This window comes from Melanerpes formicivorus, unplaced genomic scaffold, assembly GCF_026170545.1.
Source record: "Melanerpes formicivorus ecotype bairdi unplaced genomic scaffold, bMelFor1.0.p_v2 SCAF_4, whole genome shotgun sequence".
In the NCBI taxonomy this organism is placed as follows: Eukaryota; Metazoa; Chordata; class Aves; order Piciformes; family Picidae; genus Melanerpes; species Melanerpes formicivorus.
Window position 1 is genome coordinate 22,628,715 of NW_027142356.1, and position 20,025 is coordinate 22,648,739.

The 20,025-nt window shown below is 42.3% G+C and overlaps 1 protein-coding gene across 3 annotated transcripts in view; it reads right to left on the reverse strand.

The window, feature by feature from the left end:
- TMEM131L (transmembrane 131 like) overlaps nt 1–20,025 on the reverse strand; it is an 84,201-nt gene that overhangs the window by 62,015 nt on the left and 2,161 nt on the right. For all 3 annotated transcript variants that reach the window (XM_068137258.1, XM_068137259.1, XM_068137257.1), the window contains exon 3: nt 14,285–14,328. In XM_068137258.1, coding sequence (XP_067993359.1) covers nt 14,285–14,328 — 44 coding nt within the window. The remainder of the gene's footprint in view (nt 1–14,284; nt 14,329–20,025) is intronic.

Genomic DNA, 20,025 nt, shown 5'->3' on the forward strand with positions numbered 1-20,025 from the left:
TGGGATCAGCCACATTATCCCAGCAACACTGGGAATGCTCACAAAGACCAGAAATGTCCCCTTTTCAAAAGGGCAGTTTAAATGCTGCAGAAACTGGGTCAGTAACAGGCCACAGAAATACCTAAGCAGTCAGCAGGCACCTCGTGGGTTGCAGACAGCAAGCATGAAGCAAAGGACTCAAATAAAAGACAGAACACACCAAGACAGAAATCAGACAATAGCTATTGAAGAAAGACAGTTAATAGCAACAAAGCACGTAAAGCACGGGTCAAGGAGTCGGTCAAGTACAGGCCCTTCAACTCCCTACCCTCCTCCAGTTGCCAGGAATCACAATTTAGACACAAACCAGCACACAGCACTAGCACGCAGCCACACAAACTAAGCAGGCATCTTAAATCCACAAAATGGTAAGGAACTGCAAAACTTATTCTGCAACACTACACAGCTGCTCACTTCCCAGAGGCAGTGCAGTGCTCCTCATTACAGTCTCATCTAAAAAAAACCCATGAGTTACACAATTTGTGCTTATATATGGTTAACACACTCATCACCCCTGCGTGCAGGTCTTCACTATTTGTACGGTTACTGATGCGCTTACTGCAGAGACCTTACTTTTAAAATGTCAACCAACAACTTCAGTCTTTAGGATTATCTAATTCAGCATGCACAATAATATAAGTAGGCAAAAGAGGTGACCTACAAGGTCACTAGTGAGGTCTGACTTGCTGGCTGCCTTGCACCCCCTGACATTAAATGTGTGCAGCAAGACTTGCTTCTGCCAGAAGTGGGGGAGGGAGGCTTGATTCCATTTTGCACAGACCCTTAAAATATTTTATGTAAGTGGAGATGGTGGTTACACAAGGTGCAAACAGGTATTAATCAGTCACTCCCTCCTTTCATTTCACTTACCTTCTGCTATTGTGTATACTTCATCATTAGATCACAATCTGCTGTTGCCCTTCATCAGTTTTATGTAGCACTCGAGATAAGCAAGCTTTCATTTTTTCATTCCTATCAGTATCTTTTTTCACATTCAATTTTTATCATCGGGGCAGTATAATCCCGCTGAAATCCATGAGGAAGTAGTCAGGGACTTGCTGAGCCACTTGGATATTCACAAGTCTACAGGACCAGATGGGATCCATCCTAGGGTACTGAGAGAGCTGGGAGATGAGCTGGCCAAGCTGGCTCTCCATCATTTACCACCAGTCCTGGCTCACTGGAGAGGTCCCAGATGAGTGGAAACTGGCCAATGTGATGCCCATCCACAAGAGGGGATGGATGGAGGAACCTGCAAACTACAGGCCTGTCAGCCTGACCTCAGTGCCAGGAAAGATCCATAGCAGATCATCTTGGGAGCAATCACAGTGCACCTGCAGGATAGCCAAGGGATCAGGCCCAGCCAGCATAGATTTAGGAAGGGCAGGTCCTGCCTCACCAACCTAATCTCCTTCTATGATCAGGTGACCCGTCTGGTGGATGTGGGGAAAGCTGTGGATGCAGTCTACCTGGACTTCAGCAAGGCCTTCGACACCGTCCGTCATAGCAAACTCCTGGCCAAGCTGTCAGCCTGTGGCTTGGACAGCAGCACTCTGAGCTGCGTTAGGAACTGGATGGAGGGACAAGCCCAGAGAGTGGTGGTGAATGGTGCCACATCCAGCTGGCAGCCAGTCACTAGTGGTGTGCCCCAGGGATCAGTGCTGGGCCAATCCTATTCAGTATCTTTACTGATGATCTGGACAAGGGGATTGAGTCAGTCATCAGTAAATTTGCAGATGACACCAAGTTAGGAACAGGTGTTGATCTGTTACCGGGTTAGAGAGCTCTGCAGAGGGACCTTGACAGGCTGGACACATGGGCAGAGTACAACAGCATGAGATTTAACACATCAAAGAGCTGGGTGCTCTAGGTGAGGAGAAAGTTCTTCACAGAAAGAGTGACTGGCCATTAGAATGGGCTGCCCAGAGAGGTGGTGGAGTCACCGTCTCTGGAGGGGTTTAAAAGAGGATTAGACAAGGCACTTGAAGCCATGCTTTAGTTAGTCATGGGGTGTTGGGTGATAGGTTGGACTGGATGATCTCTGAGGTCTTTTCCAACCTTATTGATTCTATGACTCTTTTTTTCCTTCCTTTGTGTTTTTCTTCACATTCAGTAATTTTTTTTCTCTTGTTACCGTACTTCCCCCCTGCCCTCTGGCAATTACACCCCATCCTTCCCTTGCTGCCAAACGCTAGCCCAGACAGGTTCAGCATCACATCCAAGTGGTTTCTGGCACTGTGTTAGGTAAGATGTCTTAACCAGCACCATGTGTGATTCCATGGCTGCCCTGCCTCTCTCCTCAGTCAGGCAACCATACATGAATGGAAGAGCCCTGTTCCAGTAGGTTTTGCCTTAACCAACATGCTGTTCTGAGCCTCAGGAAGCAGGAGCAGGCTGAAGAGAAGCACTCCACACACTGAAGCAGATGGGAGCTGCCAGCCACAGCTGCTCCCCAGGAAAGGTCTGGTGGCTGCAGCAGAAATTCTTGCAGTATCCAAGGTGCAGACTGCCAGCCACAGCTGCTGCCCCAGAACAAGGCTGGACATCTCAAGTCTCCAAACTTGTACAAAAAACAGCGTGGAGAGGGCAGGCCAGACTCGCTGTGCAAGTCAGCAGTACTGGGTTCTGAAAAAGTTACTGCAACATCACCTGCTGTCTTAGCCTCTGTGAGAAGGGGAACCTGCAGGTCACAGAGGAAGCAGCAGAGACCGGAGAGCTTGAGGGGATGCAAGCACTCTCTCTGAGCTCCAAAGCATTCCCTCTCCTTCCAAAAAGACTAGAAGAAATAGGCTGCTCCTGAGGGCAATGCAAAACCACTAAATTAAGCTCCTTCACCATTCTCGGGTGAAACCTCTCTCTCTCTCTCTCACTGCAGCAGCTGGAAGTGACCAGCCTTTCAACACCAAAAGCTTTGTCTTGAAATTACTCTTTCACCATTGCCCAGCAAGATTGCTTCTCCACAGGCAATATCACATACCAACAGGTTGAGGTGGATCCCGCCAGTCTCCAAGGACCAGCTCCAGGACACAAGGCAGGTCAACTCTGCCTGGTTACTGTCCTTACAACTCTTTTGCTAACACTGTAATATGAAGATGGGTTTCAAATGGAGTGAAATGTATCCATGGGCTTCACCTGTCCATAAGATGGCCAGCCTGTAACAGACAAGTAATTAACACAGAGCAGCGAGAGGGTCTAAGAGCCTTAAGAAACACCACAAGTGTTTTGAATTACAGCAACTGCACCTCTCATCCAAGCACATTACAGCAATGGAGTTAAAAGGCAGCACAATATACAGGAACCTCAAGACCCTGGAAACCATACAAAGGATGCTCCTTGTAAATAATACAGAAACAATCATGCATCTGTTTTTTCTCTCTCCAGTGATAAACACATCACACAGACTACTGGCTCAGAGTCAAGTAAGTCTCCAAAGTCCTTCTTTGTTCCAAGTGTATTCCCAACGGCAGCACAACATACTGCTCCAACAAACATGGATCAGTGTCCTAAATGCCAGATGGCATTCAAGCACATACTCATGCATTCATGTGGCCCAGTTTTGGTTTGATACATGACAGCTGAACCCATTTCTGTTCTCGCTGATAAGAAACAAATACCTATAGCTGAAGGACTGCAAAAAGGTCCTTGAACCCACCAAATCCACATGCTGCCCATAGAGGAACTCTCCTCAAGTGCTCACAGGTTAAAGAGCACCAGCAGGAAGCAGGATCCCAAGTGGCTTTTTAGCTTAATTTTGATTAACCAGAAATCACAGATATAATTGAAGTGGCTCTCCAGGAAAGGTCAAGACCTCAGTAAGCCAACAAACTTAAAAGAAACATTTAGCATTAGCATTTGAATCCATTGCCTGCCAAACACTGTCAGCTCTGAAAGAAGTGTGCAGGAGCTGATGGCAGCACTTGCAGTGACAGCTGTCTTCTAGAGCTTCTGGACATATGAGTGTCTGTATAACAATCCCATTTTGGACCCTGTTAGGACACACAAAAGCTTTTGAAGCATAAACTCATCCCACAGATGACTGGGAGAAGCTTTCCAGTAAATCAGGAGGGGAAACAGGGCTGTAAGAACATGACAGAATTCATGGGGCACAGAAGAGAACCAAGAACAATAAAACAAGAGAGACTATTAACCTTCCATTAGATCAGGTATCAGCACTCACACTTGATTACAAAGAGCTGGGAAATTCCCACTCAGGATATAAATGTGTGCCACCAACAAGGCAGATAGTAGCAAAAATTAAGCCAGTTACAAACTGGTCATTCATCTCTATCTTCTTTGCAAAGCAGAGACCACGTAATTAGAACTTTTTTTTTTTGAGACAGAAGAGCAGAGATGTGACAACAGAATCATTCAGGTTCCTGAAAAACTTACCAAGCATTTTGAAGTGCATCAAATTATCATCCTACTGTATATAAATTGCTATCTGGGATTAAACCATGACCATCTCCAAAGGCCAGAGCAGTTTCAAATCTCAGGACTGCAAAAACTGAGGCCTTTTATAATGCAAGCTCAGCACATTGCTGCATCACCAAAAGAAGAGTTTCTAGGCTTAAAAAAAAAAAAAAATGAAAGAGCGAGTTGTTTCTTCTATTTGTCATGTTTCTTTAGGGAGTACACTGTGGCAAATAAACATTTAAACAAAACTTTCTTGTTCAGAAGGCCCAGCTTCTAACTGAAACAACAAACCCATGAATCAGAGTCAACATGGTCCAGGCTTTCAACAGCAGTGAACATGAGACATCATCCTAATCTTCTCATTTTTACTTCTACGCCCTTACAGCTTCATGTGTCTTCACAAAGTTTTGAAGAAGAAGTTGGCTTTTAAGAGGAAGTTACAAAGAAACATTATTTTGCACTTCAGATTTTGTAATTCTGGGATCTGTGGAGTTCTGGTATCCAAGCAGGCAAGATGGGAAACCATTGAGTGCAGCTCACAACGTACTGCAACAGTATCCTGAAGCAGAGAAGGCTACCATGAGAACTTCATGAATCATAGGGATGATAGAATCATAAGGATAAAGAAGAGAGAAGGGAATATGGCTGACAAGCAAAAAACCCCTTTGTGATGATTGTTTCTGATTGAGAAATTCCTGTATTTAAAATTTATATAAAATCCGTTTGTTCTACAGAGAACAAGATCTGATTTGTACACACAAAACAATATCCTGAGTTGCCCTTCTCTAATCAGGTTTCCATTGCACATTCTAATAGTTACGAAGACACACACAAAAAAACCCCAAGGGCAGTTTATCTGTACACCACTTTATGGGGCAAAGAGAGGTGGAGAGGAAGATAAGATGACTATTAGCACAGCCAGCTTCGCCTTCCTGTCTTCCTTACCTCAGGTGGCAGCCTGGAAGTAACACAGAATGGTGGACAACTGAGAGGACATGCAGACAAATTATTCACACTGACCAAATTTTTCCTAGGTGACTGAAGCAAAACTCTTCTACAAATATAAAGCAAATGTATGCAATGGGCACTCAGAACTCTGCAAAGGAATTAATACACATGCATTTGCTAATACCTTTCCTCTCCCTGAAGTGGGCAGATCTATTCTGTGAAGAGGGGATTTGATCATTCTACAATAAACAGTACCAAAAAAAACAAAAAGTGCCTTCCCAAAGCAGCTGCTGAAGAAAGGGGATTAAAAAAAAATATATATGTTTAAGACAATATAAATATGATGTTTCTCTAAACTTAGGCCATAACTGAACTGAAAGGAGTACAAATTAGCTATCTGCTTTGTTTTATTCTATCCATGTTTTACTGAAGTTACTATGGCTTTGGCTAACTCCAACATCACTGGCAAGGCTCCTTCACCCACTTGCCTGTAAGTCCTGTACTCAGAGCCACTGCCAGGGCAGGAGCACAGCTGTTCCAGAGCACTTTTCTTAGTCAAATAAAAATACATGAGGTATTATAAGCTCGGTCTGTGCTATCTTTAAGTCTCTAGGAAGACGAGAGGTAAGTAACAGCGTTGTTTATAAGACTTTGGTGCATTGCATCAAATATAGTTACCTGAAATCTATTTGGCTTATTCAATAAAAAAACAAAATTAAAAAAAAAATATCAAGCCAGTGTGCTGAGGTTGATGATTCAGAAGTAGACTGAAAAATCCTGCAAGTGAGCAAGCCATTGTTTTGGGGTTTTATGTTTTGTCACAATTTGCCAATCTGCAACAGCAGAAAAACTAGGAAGCTACATACCTATACAGAATCAACTTGCAGGTTTTTTGAGATGAGTATGTTATTCCAGATGTCTATCATTTAAACACATAATAACAGTAAAACTAAAATTACTGCAAATTAAACCCTCTTAAGAACAATGAAGATGCAGCTACTAAGGGAGTAAAAATAATTTATTAAAAAACAGATGTCTAAAGCTAAATCTTTTGTGGCCCACTGCCCATAAATCAGGTTAGCCTGGGATTAACACACATTTGGAATTTATTAGTGTACTGAAATGTGTAAGTAGAAGCATAAGAAGAGAGTTCCTATTCTGAACTACTTATATTGTAAAAGTAGCAGGTATGGTCTTAAGAGGACACTAAGTTTACAATGATTAGGACAAGGAAAAACAGGCCACAGCAGCTCTTTGCTTTTCCTTCCTCCCCCACCCCCCAAGCATACAGAGTATGTTCTAACATCCCCTTTTTCAAAACAAGGCAGGTTAAGTTTAACAAGAAAAATGCCAAGTTTCAGAGCAGACATGCAAAACACTCGCTGCACACAGCTGCTTAGCATCAAGAGCTGACCCTCCCCATGTGTTTGCTGAATGACTATTCCAACAGGTAGTGCCACCACAAGATCTGTCTCTGCTCCCACATGGCTTTGCATCCAGTACTGAAACACAGAACAAGGAACAAGAAAATATATGCCTTTGTCCCACCTGCTAGAATCATAGAATCAATAAGGTTGGAAGAGACCTCAAAGACCATCAACTCCAACCTGTAACCCAAGACCTCATGACTACTAAACCATGGCAAGTGCCACGTCCAATCCCCTCTTGAACACCTCCAGAGATGGTGACTCCAACACCTCCCTGGGCAGCCCATTCCAACGGCTAACAACTCTCTCTGTGAAGAACTTTCTCCTCAGGAGAAAGGATTGTCCAAACTCCAAAGACCCTGTATTCTGGGTGGACTCTGCCCAAAACATTGGCCACAGGAGTTTACCAAAAATCTGGGGCTGAAAAAAAAAAATTCAAACCACACACCACCACTGATGTTTGGGTGTGCACTCACCCTCAACTTCCCAAACAGGGGCACAGGCTGTACGACTGGCCACATCATCAACTACCTCCAACGCTCTCCGTCATACTGATGCACTTACTCCATCATCCTCCTACCCAAAATCCTTCATTTGACAAGGCATCATTCCCAACATAAAAGATATTCTCTCAGCCTCACACTTTCATGGATAAACCTGCTCATCTATCTCACCAACACTGCACAGAACAACAGATTTGGCTGGATGCTTCCCCAGTTCCTCTTGCACTGCAGATGATACAGGAGCAGAGAGCCTTGGCAATAGTACCACCATGTGACCACCCACCCTAATAGAATGTCTGAGGAAAGAGCAGGAAGACACCACAGGGTCTGGACCAGAACCGCACTGAGTCACCAGCAGGCCGCCCTGGGAGCAGCAGAGCAGAGACGCTGTCCTGCAGGTGTCAAGTCTGGCAACCATCCAGAAGAGCAGGAGGAAGAAAGCATCTTCATACCCATTTTCTTGCTGCCACAGAAAGCAACAGCAAAACCAAAGACAGATTACAGCTAAACATTAACCTGGCAAAAATAAAACTAGGAAGTGCTTTTAATCCAGAGACGTTTTCTGATACAACTTATAGGACTGCACAAGACAGGGGACAGCACTGATGCAGCGAAGGGCAGGACAGGCTCTTCCTCCTGCAGTACAACTACAACCATTTGAGGTATGGCCTGAACAGAAACTAAAAAGAAAGTAGGTATGCCATAAAAGGTATGCAAGGGATCTGCAGAAGAGCTATAAAGCAGAAAAAGAAAGTAAAGAAGTAGTATACTAATAGAAGAAAAGGAAGATAAAGGACACTAAAATGTAAAGCACAGTTTATTTGCCCATTTAAAACAAGTCAATACATGTGAGAAAGTTTAGCATGTAACCACAAATAAAGCTTTTCCACATACACTAATCCCTGTGCAAACAGCAACCTTACAACCCCAGATGGGAGGAGACTCTTCACTGTTTGCTATTTTTACCAGTATGAAACTGGGGTAAAGACAGCTTGTGTGGCTTTCCAAGGCAGTGGAAGCCATGTGAAAGCACAAGTGTCAATTCTCAATTACCACACCAAGACTGGCTTCATTTCTCAAAGACAGATTATCTATACATGAGAAAGTCCATTTCAGATCAGTGTACAAGCTGAAATACAGATCAAACAGAATGATCTGACCATGGGCTTCTTCCTGCCCAAGTGGGCTCTCAACAGCAAGAGAGATATTCAAGGTGAGAGTCAATAGGGCTCTGGTCAACCTGATCTAGTTGAGAATGCCCCTGCTTAGTGCAGAATGGGTTGGACTAGATGACTTCTGGAGGTCACTTCCAACCCAGACCAATTCTATGATTCTATGAAATACACTGTATGAAATTTTTCAGTGCAAGCAGACAAGGATTGGACAACTAACAGAATTACAAGTAAAAGTAATTAAATCTTGCCACACATTATCTTTAAAATATTTTAGTTAAGGTCAGTTAGGACCTACAATGAGCACAGAAGCTTGCCAACTCTTTGCAAAATGCAGCAGGATTGTCTCATTCACCGTTCACTCCAGATCCTAGAAAGCCACAGCATCAGCTCCTCAGGCTGGTGTGAAACTCAACCCAGTTGGCATAGTTCTCTGCTCTCACTTCAGAAACTTAGAGACAAATAAATACATCATTGATTCATTTGCTAGCACACAGCAGCAGCATGCAATGTCCCGTGAAAAATAACCAAAAACCAAACAGTTTTTACTCCCTGTATCAGCAGACAAGCAACACCATTTTGCAAAAGGACCAATATTTTGGAAGAAGCAATGCACAGAGGGCACAGCTGTCTCTAGCAGCATTTAATACAAAGTTCAGCAAGGCAAAGTTCATCAGTGAAACAATTACAACATATAAAACAGAGATAAAGGATTAAAGCAGCAAGAGTCCAGCCTGACACCCGACCTGTGCATGACAAGTGTAAGGAAAGAGAGGAAGAGTAACAGTGACGGTTCTCTCCAAAACAATCTGTTTCATCCACAAGACATTCTACAACTTTGCTATCTTCTAGCAATTTTTGAGTAAGCTTTTTTTATTCTAGCTTCACATTATCCTGTTTCCTACAGGTGTTTCCTTAGGGATTTTCATGCAAGTGTAACAGGCAGGTGTGTGCATCTCATTTACGCTCTGTTACTTCTAAGGATTATACACAGCACATTTAGTTTCTTTAGGCAGCCAGTAAAACTTGAAATTAGTAGTCCCTTGGTAATTTGATGAAATTGTGATTAGGATATAACAGCAGTAACTTAGCAATTAAAAACAAAAGTTAACCAATATTGAAGCAAGTGTTGGTACAACCCAGAAAAGAACACCTGTTCTGTGCACACTGTAGAAGTATGTTACAGAATCACAGAATGGTAGGGGTTGGAAGGAACCTCAAAAGATCACCTAGTCCAACCCTCTCTGCCAGAGCAGGTCACACATGAATGCATCCAGGCAGGTTTTGAAGTGCACTGATAATGATTAAAAAGGTTTTCCCAAGAAATGCAACTTTTTTTCTTTTTTTAATACACACATGAATCTCTGCTTCTTGCGGGGGGGAGGAAAGAAAAAAAGGCACAACCACCTCAAACAACCTTTAAAAACTATTTGAAGCTAAAAACTATAAAATTGCATATCCTAGGAAATGTCTTGATGTAATTTTTCAAATACTTTTAGGGGGGTGAGTTTAATGACAATTTAAATAATTAGCAGTACTCAGTACAAGCTCAGGCTGAAAATGTTTTAGGATGGTTCCTTTCAAAGAGTTAAAAGACTCACTGATACTATCAAAACTACCTTTCAGCTTTTCACCTTGAAACCCTCTCTCAATGGATAATCAGTTTGACTTTAGTAAAGTTATTTTAAAAGTAAATATAAACATTGTAGGAGCTTTTTAATATTTGGACATTTCTCCTGGAACAAGAATCAATGTTTACTCTCTCCAGTCAAAAAAAAAAGTGAAGGAAAAAATTCGGTTGATCTATTTTTCAATCTTTCCTTTCCTGGCTTAGCCACCAGCCAAGCTACTGAACTGTTACACAGGCATACCACCAGCTCTATGCCATTACTTTCCAAGAACTGGACTGCCAGAAATTATGGAACTAAACCACAGGATTTTTTGAAGGATGAGTCACATCTGAAGTGTCTTAATTGTCCATCCATCATAGCATCATATTCATCTATGTCTCTTGACTGGATGAGAGGAAACAGTGGCCAGTGAGAAATTGCTACATATGACCTCGCAAGATGAAGCAGACTTTCTCTCCAGCCACTCCAGATTTTTCCTGAAGCAAATAACTGCATCTATTAAGTATCTGCTGAAGCCCCAAGTAATTTTGAAGTCTGTGCACCTTAACTGCTTTGCTATCTCTCAGGTGATTAGTAAGCAGCTCCCTTGATACCTTTACCTTCCAATTTCTCTACCACATTCAGATCGCTATTTCACAGAGAGAAAAAAAAAAAATAATCACAGGATTAGGAGCAATCCCACTTGCCAGTCAGGAGAAGTTACAGTGCTGGGCACCACCTGTCACTCCCGGGGCTGCACAGTCACCCTAGCAAGAAGCCACTGGGAGCTGATACCATCTACTGCCCCAAGGACCTCCAGTCCATGGGGTCAAACATCCTCCCAGTGATCAAAGGCAAAGTTCAACAGAAATGCTTGACTGAGCTAAATGCAACACACTGATAATTTTCCTAGCAGTTGATACCTATCAACTCAAAGCAAAATACATTCTGTCACAGGTTAATGCTAGAAAATGCCCTTCTACTTGCTAATTAGACACCACACTCACAGCACTGTATGGCTTTCCTTTCCTGTGGATTATGAATAAACATCACATATTAAGAGTACATGATCCACATCTTGAATACAGCATTCAGTCTTTTAACGTGTCACCTGGGAAACTGGATCCTCAACGACCTTTCACTAGAAGTCCTCAAAATCAAGGATTAAGAACATCATACATGTGAAAATTTGTTTTTTCTTTTGTAGTCCAATGTCTGCTTCCTTGAAGGTTAAAAGCCAAAAATGTTGATAGCATCATTTGAGCACATTATCTAAAAGTATTGCCCCCTGACTTGTGCCAGACTTCTGCATTTGACTCATTCTGCTGCTTTAGCAAAAGCTTAATAAAAAAAGCACCTGAAACCTCAAAGTTTGCTACTGCCAGCTGAGGTAAATGAACAGTCACCAGCATGAAGGAAAACCAAAACAAGAAAAAACCCAAACAAAACTTTCAGTTAAGATCTGTCATTGACTTTCCTCTAACAAAACTTCCTGAATCAAAGTTGTTCTGGAAAGCATCTTTTTACTGCTGACTGTCAAGTTTAAGAAGCAGGTTTTGAAAGAAACCTGAAGCTTGTTCTGATAGGCAAGTCCAGGCTAGTCCAAATATGCATGGCTTGAATACTGTCAAAGTCTGGGGCCTGAAGCAGTACATCCAACCCAATACCTACTGTTCAGCATTTCTTATTTCAGAGTCTGATTCAGAGAGAGATACAAAACATCAGAAACCAACCTGTGGTAGCATCCAAGCTAAGGCCAGAATCCTAGATTTTAATTTAAATAGTTGCTAATAAGTTTTTTTCCTCTTTCAGGACAGCTGAAAACCTACAGACCTCCAAATCAACCATTTCTCCTTCACCTCTGAAAGAGCTCCTTACAAAAATTGCAACTTTGACAACGTCTTTTTGCTTCCATGAGAACTTCTGCATTTGCTAAAGCTAAGCCTAAGGCAGAAATAATTAGGTAATAATATATCCCTCTTGAGCACAGGCCACAAAAATCAACAGCAAACCAAGAAGCCCACCCCAAATGCAAGATCCTGTGATACACATGCAGACAAAGTCAGTTAACAGACCGTTTATTTATTATTTTTTTCAAGTAGGCTAGCAAGCTCCCAAGAGAACCCATCAACTCAGAATTAAAAACTGATTGAAAGTGTTCTGGGAAGAGACTTTCTCCTTTATGGCCCAAGATGCTAAACTCTACTTTCTTCAGCTCTGGGGAAAATGTTGAACTCTATCTCCATTAACTTCTGTTCATAGGGCTGCTTTAAGGTGCTTTGCTTCTAGGAGCTCCATATCAAATTTCAGTAGCTTTAGCTGATTTCCCCCAAGGCACACTGGCAGCTAATGAGATGGAGATGCTGCAAGCTTTCAGGTTTTGCTGGTACAGGAAAAGGAAATCCCCATGATTTCACCATATAGCAATATAAGACAAGGGAATGAAAGTTAATCTGGAAAGCAACTAATAAATTCTAGTCTTCCTAACATACTTTTGCTATGTCTTCTTCATAAAGTCCACAAGAGCGTACAGAGAATACATAGACCAACGTTTACATGTGGCAGCAAACCAAAACACTTTAAAAGATGCATGCAAACCAGTGTTTAGGCAAGCTTCCTGAAGCATTTCAGTATGACAATGGAAGGATATTTCCATCCATGCAAGTGAACCTTACAAACTTTATTTTCAGAAAATGGTTCATCTTTGGAAATGACTAATTGCTAGAAAAATATCTTTAAGCACTTGAATGACAAAAAAAAGAGTCAACCCACTTTTTCCTATATCCTGAGTCTTAAGAAGTACTTAATCTTTCAACAATATTTTTATTATTGCTATAGTAGCTAGTTATTCCATCCACCTCCAGAGAAAAAATAGGCAGCTGGAGGTGTTTGGGTTTTGTTGGTTTTGGTTTTGTCTGGGTTTTTTTCCTTCAAAAACTACAACACTCTGCCTGGTAGAAAAAAAAAATATCTAAAAAAAAAAAAAAATCACCTTAAGCACAGCATTTGAGACTCCTATCTTCTGACCACCTCTCAATCAAAAGGTCATTCTTACATACACAGTGAAAATTTATCATCAAAAACACAGTAGTCCCCATCTGAAAAATCAGAAAGTTCCATGTTTGTGCAGGGAAAACATCAGCATTCAGTATTTTACCCCTCTCATCCTGTTTCTACACTAACTTTGTCCTTCCCATGGATAGGAAGTATAGGAACCCTAATGCAGATCTGTGTTCAGACAGCTCCTGACGGGACAGAAAGAGGCAAAAGCTGCACAAAGAAGCATTGCAATGCAGGACAGACATCGTAACCATCCCTTTCCTGTCCTTATGCTTACCCCTTCTACCAGCCCTTAGCAAGGCTTCTGTTTTATCAAACCCAAGCTAAGGACAAGGACAGGAGATAAATGAGAATAGCATTTCTGGCTAACTGCAGTCATCAGAGCACATTGGTGTTACACATATTTATTTTAAGTCTTGTGATCTTTCTGGCTGGCATGGCACTGAGAGCTGTATCCACATTAACACATACCAAAGGAAGGAAGTGTTTCACTGGTAGATGTCCCAGCATTTTAATTTGGATGCTCAGAGGAAACAATGTGTATTTAAAAAATAATCTGTGATGCTATTTGCCCAACCCCTGAAAACACAGGAGGCCTGATACTACCAGAAACAGCAGAGTTGAAGCTACAGTTCTTCAGAGCTTTATGACTTGTCTGATTTTATAAAATAAGGCAGGCCATTATTATTATCTTCTTTACCTCTCTCCCCATCTTGGTGCACACTAAGACTCTTAGACTACTCACATATGCCACTTTTGGAACAGAAAATTGCCTTCTTGTTTAAAGACAATAATTACAAAATAGTAAAGAAGAATTAATAAACAGACTTTTTTGTGTAAAAGCAATGAAAAGCTAATGCAGCTTAGAGAGACCATGGAGGAAGATGCAAGAGAGTTCTTCAGCCTTGCATACGCTGAGCCATATTTTCTGGTTTTGCTAACAAAATAATATTAACATCAGTTGAAACACTCATAAGTAATGCAAATCTAATATGCAGCAGACAAAAAAAAAAAATCCTTTTTAGTAGTCTGTCCAATTACACTTCAGTATTTCCTAAAGCAAAAACCAACACAAGCTTCAATAACCTTGCCTTCATTCAAGTCTTGCTTACCTTTGCTCTTGTGAATGCTCTTCCACATCCTCCTCTGAATCAGCCTGACAAACAGAAAAAATATTTTGTAAGAATCTCAGAACTGCAACAGAGTATGTGCCAACTGGACATATGTACTATTTTTTAACTCCATGTGACTTGCTTGAAATACAAACTCAAATCTGAAATTCCTACAGTGATTCTTTGTGATCCATGTAAGGTGGATGCTGGCCATGAATCCCATTTGAGGTTTCAGCTCATTCTGCCAAGAAAAATGGCAACTTAATGCAGCTACTCCACTATATTTTTTCCCCAAATGTTGACTGAAGAGAGTCATTTTCCATTTATACAAAATTCTGCTCACATACAATTTCAATCTGAAACCATCAATTGTCCTCAAACTGCAGGAAGAGTATTTCCTCCACCTTGACATTATCTGCCCCCTTGTCAGCAAACTTCATTAGCCAGTACCTGAGAAAATAAGATGCAAAATGCCTTGAAATTCAGATCACATGGTAAAGGCAAAGTACCACATTCCAATGAAAGGGCAAGATTCCAAACTCCAAGCTTATCAGTGATCAGCAACAATTACAGAAATTGAAAAAGATACATTAAACACACCTTAGCTCAGTCGCTGGACCAAAATAATTTGAGACATACCGTTCAACTGTGCCAGCTTACAATTCAGAACCATTCTGAGCTGTTTACAGAAACGAACACAAGCACTGGTTCAATGAACTCCCTGCAGGAAATCCACTTAAAACAAGCAGGTAGCTGCTCTGAATCATCCAAGACCTCCAGGATAGCTTTAGGTACAAGTCAAAATGGAGCATGCTGCAACCAACCAACCTGCACTGATGAAACCAGAACAACTTTAGAGAGATTAACATTTTTCAGGAAGAGGTCAGAATTTTCTGCCAGGAACAGCCAGTAAGTTTTCCTAACTATTGCTTCTGCACATTATGATTCCACAGGACATGAGCCACAGACCCTAGCAATGAAAAGGCAGGGGGGAAAAAAAACATACCAACCACCACCATTTGAAATTGAAGGGGTGCTCCTTCCACCACCCCTCCTACACATTTCCAATACAAGTGCATCATGGAACAGGCCCCCCAAGACAACAGCTTTGATTAACTCCTATTTTCACTAGGTACTTGGGTGAGAGGGAGTTGTGTGTGGTGGAATCAGATCACCTGTACAAACACTGAACAGGTTCCAAATGCGTAAGCAGAACAGGTAGCCCTATTCATTTACTGAACAGGCCAGAGAGCAGGATTTCTGAAGACCTGAGCTTCATAAAGGGGGGAAAAAATTACAACCACACTAAGGGAGCAAATATGGTTAATTATTACAGCTAGTATTATTACAGATCTTGCCAAAAGCTACAAAATCCATCTAAAGTTCAATCTTTTGCCACAAGCAGCTGATCACACAAAAGCATCACAGCCTTCGTCACAGCATAACCAAATCTGTAACAAGACTGACAGGGAAATACAAGTTAATTTGAGGACTTGACAGTCTTCCTGTAGGCCTGCCCTTAAAGGGAGGTTAGAGATATTGTGATAATTGTCCAGGATCAGCAGCACATTACACAGTTCTTCAGCACAGCCCAACCTACCTATCTAGAGGTCCCAGTACCTAGCCTTCAACGGAGATAAGCCTTGCTGTTAGACTTCACCAGTATAGCACAATACAAACCCATCATCTCTTTTCCAGCTTCTCCAGACTACTTTTAGACTTTCAGGATGTCAGTACAATAGATACCAAACAGAATTATAGGACTCCTTATCTATCTTTTCCAGAAAAAGCTTCTCTGCCACAAGAAGCTGACAAGCCATCCTCATTTTAAATGGCTTAACTCCTCCTTTAAATGGCTTAACATCTGCCAGGCATCAGAAACATGGGATTGTGTCAATACAGTGCTCATTCTTAGCGTTAGCTATCTCACCACTTCTCCAGTTTTTCCTCAGGCAACGATGAAGAAAACCTTTTCAATCTATAATGCAGCCCAAACACAAAATCTCAATTGTGAAAGGAAAAAAAAATATTAGTCGCTCTTGGCTGCAAGTATGCACACAGAACCTTATGTCCAGGTTTCTCCTATGTTTTCTCCTCTCTATGCTCTATACTTACACTGAGGATTTAATAAAGAAATAAACAAACAACTAAAAAAAAACCCTTCTCAAACTACCATATCATTACAGAAGCACTACAATGGAACAACCCCTGAAATCAAAACAGACATCCCAGCAGGAAAAAAATTCCCTTCTGCCAAACTTCATCCTGAGTATGGCTGGGTGCTTATCTTGTGCTAGAAAGCCCCTGAAAGTGCCCCTCTCGTGTCACATAGTCACGGGAGCCCGGGCTGACAGCTTCTGCATAATCTGCATGGACAACCAGCCATGAGTCCTATCAGCACCATCCAGATGCTCAACTAGGAGGCGAAAGGAGCCTTTTAACAGCCCAAAGAGGAAGAAAATTCCCACCCCAAGTCTGTCTCAAGCTTTCACACAAATTGTGTGCCTTCAGACAAACCCTGCTTTGAAGTAGGTGACTTGGTACATTGAATTTGTGCATATCTCCTGGGAGGCGCCTCTGTTAATGACATGCTGCAGTGCCGCATATCTCTGATAGGGATGCAAGATCAAGGTCTTCATCAGCTTTTGAAACCGGCAGAACAATTAACCTTATTAGCCCCTGTGCTGCACTGAAGAACAGGAACTGAAGTCACTACTACATGGGAAGAGGAAAAAATACAAAATAAAAACATCTTTCAGAACCAAGAAGAACTTTTAAAACCCAGGCCACAGCTCTGTATCTGCCCAGTGTTTGTAACAGACTATAATACAGTAAGTAGTCTATTATCTTCCTCTTTTCTCCAAAATTCAAGCATCCTGAAACATTATCACAATGAAGTGAAATAAGTAGATATTTACCTCCCAAGTAGCTGTAAGTAAATTGAAATATAGACAACGCATTTCTCTAATGAAACATCTCTCTCATCTCCTACATGCAGGGTGCTGGAACAGTAGAAAACACACCACACCAGGCAGACATGGCAATGACACACACGAAAAAAGTTTGGTATATATTGCCTTTGATGACGTACTGTTGTTGTCAATTGTGACAACAAGACCTACAACCTAATCTTCATTATTTCATTTTCAATTAGTTCCTCCCTCAGATCTGAAGGAGCTGAAAGTGCTGAATGTCCTGCTTTGCAGAAACCTAATCCATCTGTCCCTGCTTTCAGATGCTCAATAGTAATCACCAAAGCAGTTTCTGACAGAAACAATCAGCTAGGAATCTTTGATACATCTTTTAAATGGTGTCCACCATGAACAAACAAACAGCATTTGTGCTCCTTTCATACACTTGTGGCTGTGGAGACAACAGACCTGATATTCCTACTGTGCTCTCTCTTCCTTGGGCTCTCTCCTCTCCAGTGTAATAACTTGTAACTAACTGCCCCTTCAGCTTTACGCTGAAGTGTTCCAACATGACTGTTTATATTTGGAGCTTTTATCAGTCTTTAATAGTGAAGGACTTGGGTGTCAAGCCATATACAAAGGAGCTTTTCTCCCAAGCATTTTAGTTAAGTATTAACAAGTTACAAACAAACAAGCAAAACCACAAAATTGTAAGGAGTCTGAATAAAAACCACAACTGCTCTAATCGAGCCTCTCACATTGGAGATTTTCCCTGTCAAAATCCCAGTGGTTTTCCATGCATCTCCCAACCATCAGGGCAGGCAAGACTTTACATTTTTCCACACTGAGGACAAATGATGGGAAGAAAAATAAAAACGGATGTCCTGCCACTCACCCCAGGGATATTTCCTACAAAAATAAGGTCAAGGGAAAAGAGGAAGAAAAGCAAGGCAGAGCTACATGGCCACACTCCATACCACCTTCAAAAATAAAGAAGAACTGAGCACACAGAAATACAGATACCACATCCAACTGGGAAACCCAGTTTGTCTCAAAGCAAAAAGAGAACCCAGGAAGAAGTTGGAGGAAGCTGCAGACCAGTGGAAGTCTGTCAGCATGTAAGTTAGACACAGACAGCTTCTCCTCAGCTCTGGCACACAAGCCACGCACACCCTCACCAACTACAATGCTCTGGGCACCCTTCAGGCTTGGCTATGGAGCAAGAGCAGTAGGTTGGCAATCCCCAAACAGCTCTGCAGACTTCAGAGGAAGCCAAAAATCAAAAGATCATGGGGGGGGGGGGGGGGGGGGAGAAGCACAAATACATGTAAGAAGGAAGCTGGGAGGGGGCACACAAGAAGAATAAACAATGAAAGGGAAGCAAGAGGAAACAGAAGGTAGAACAACCAACTGGGGTGGAGGCGTGGGGGCCCTGGGCGGCTCCGTTCCAGCATGCAAATTCATGCAGTTCACGTAGACAAAGCGATGCTGTGAGAGGCCTGGAAACCAACTACAAATATTAAAATGCTTTGTTTCCCCTCCCTCGCCTCTTAATATGATGTCTTTATTCAGTACGGGCTTTCTCGTGGAACAAAAGCGTGCACAGACAACCTGACAGCTGAATGGGCTGCCGACCCATCCAACTTTCATCCTCAAATTCTGGAGGCAGCAAGGAATGTCCAAAATTCCTCTGTCACAGGCAGCTGATGATGCATGGAAAATAAGATAATAGTGCAAAGCCACAACAGAAAGGGTAAAGCATCCATCAGACAGCATTGGTAACCTGCCAGAAAGAGGCAAAAGGAATGGGCAGATAGGGCAAGCTAATCTGTATCCCTGCTCCACACGGGCAGGAGGGAGGTGCTTTTTGGGAGGAGCATGCATGGTTCCTTCCCTGATTTTTCACTTCTGCATGTGAAGCCTTCTCTCTCCTGAGATGCACTCCCACCCACCCTCCTTCAAGAGGGAGCAGGAAGAACCAGATCAAGGACACTTCCCATTCTCAAAGTCTTCTCAATGACCTGTCTTTACACACATGAATGAAGCAACCCTTCCTTAAATATTTCCTATCAAACAGCATATGTTACCACTCAACAGCAAAGAAGTTCTTACTATATCTTCACCATCACATCACCACTGTTGTGGCACACTCATGCCGAGCAACAACCCTCTGTGAGGGTTTACCTGAGAAAGTCTGTTCCTGCAAGAAGACAACATGGACAACCTCCTCATAGCTGCAAGTGTGACCATTTCTTTTAGTGAAGCATGAAATAAAGCAATAAATCTCTTGGAAACTGAAGCATCCCTCCTACAAAGAATGGGCAGTCAGGTGCTAACAGATGGAAGTGGCTTTTCAAATCTCCAGAACTGATGCCAGCATCGCTGCTGATACCCCTTACCAAACTGTAATGGTCACCCTGGAGGGCAACAATGCCAAATTGCCTCCAAATTGCCTTCAGGACCATGTAGATCTCCCGTCAAGATGGATCACCCTTGAGTCTTCAGGTGCTCTGAGAAGAGCCATGACCATCAAAGCAGTGCCACCATTCCATGAGAGCAGTGCTGGAAGGGTCCCTCATCACATCCGCAGAGGCAGAGAGGAGGTCTTCTCTTCTCCTCCTCCTGAAAACTGGAAAAGGTGGCTTCAAATTTGCCTACGGGTCCCAAGACTAAGAGGTGCTGGCTAAGGCCCAAACCCACAAGGGAAGAGACATATGGACATCTAGGTTGATCCTAGAACGAAACTTCAGGATTAAAACCTGTTTGAGAAACCCAGGCCCTCCTGCTTCAGCTTAAGCAGTTACCAATGCATGAGATGGTGCTGTGGTC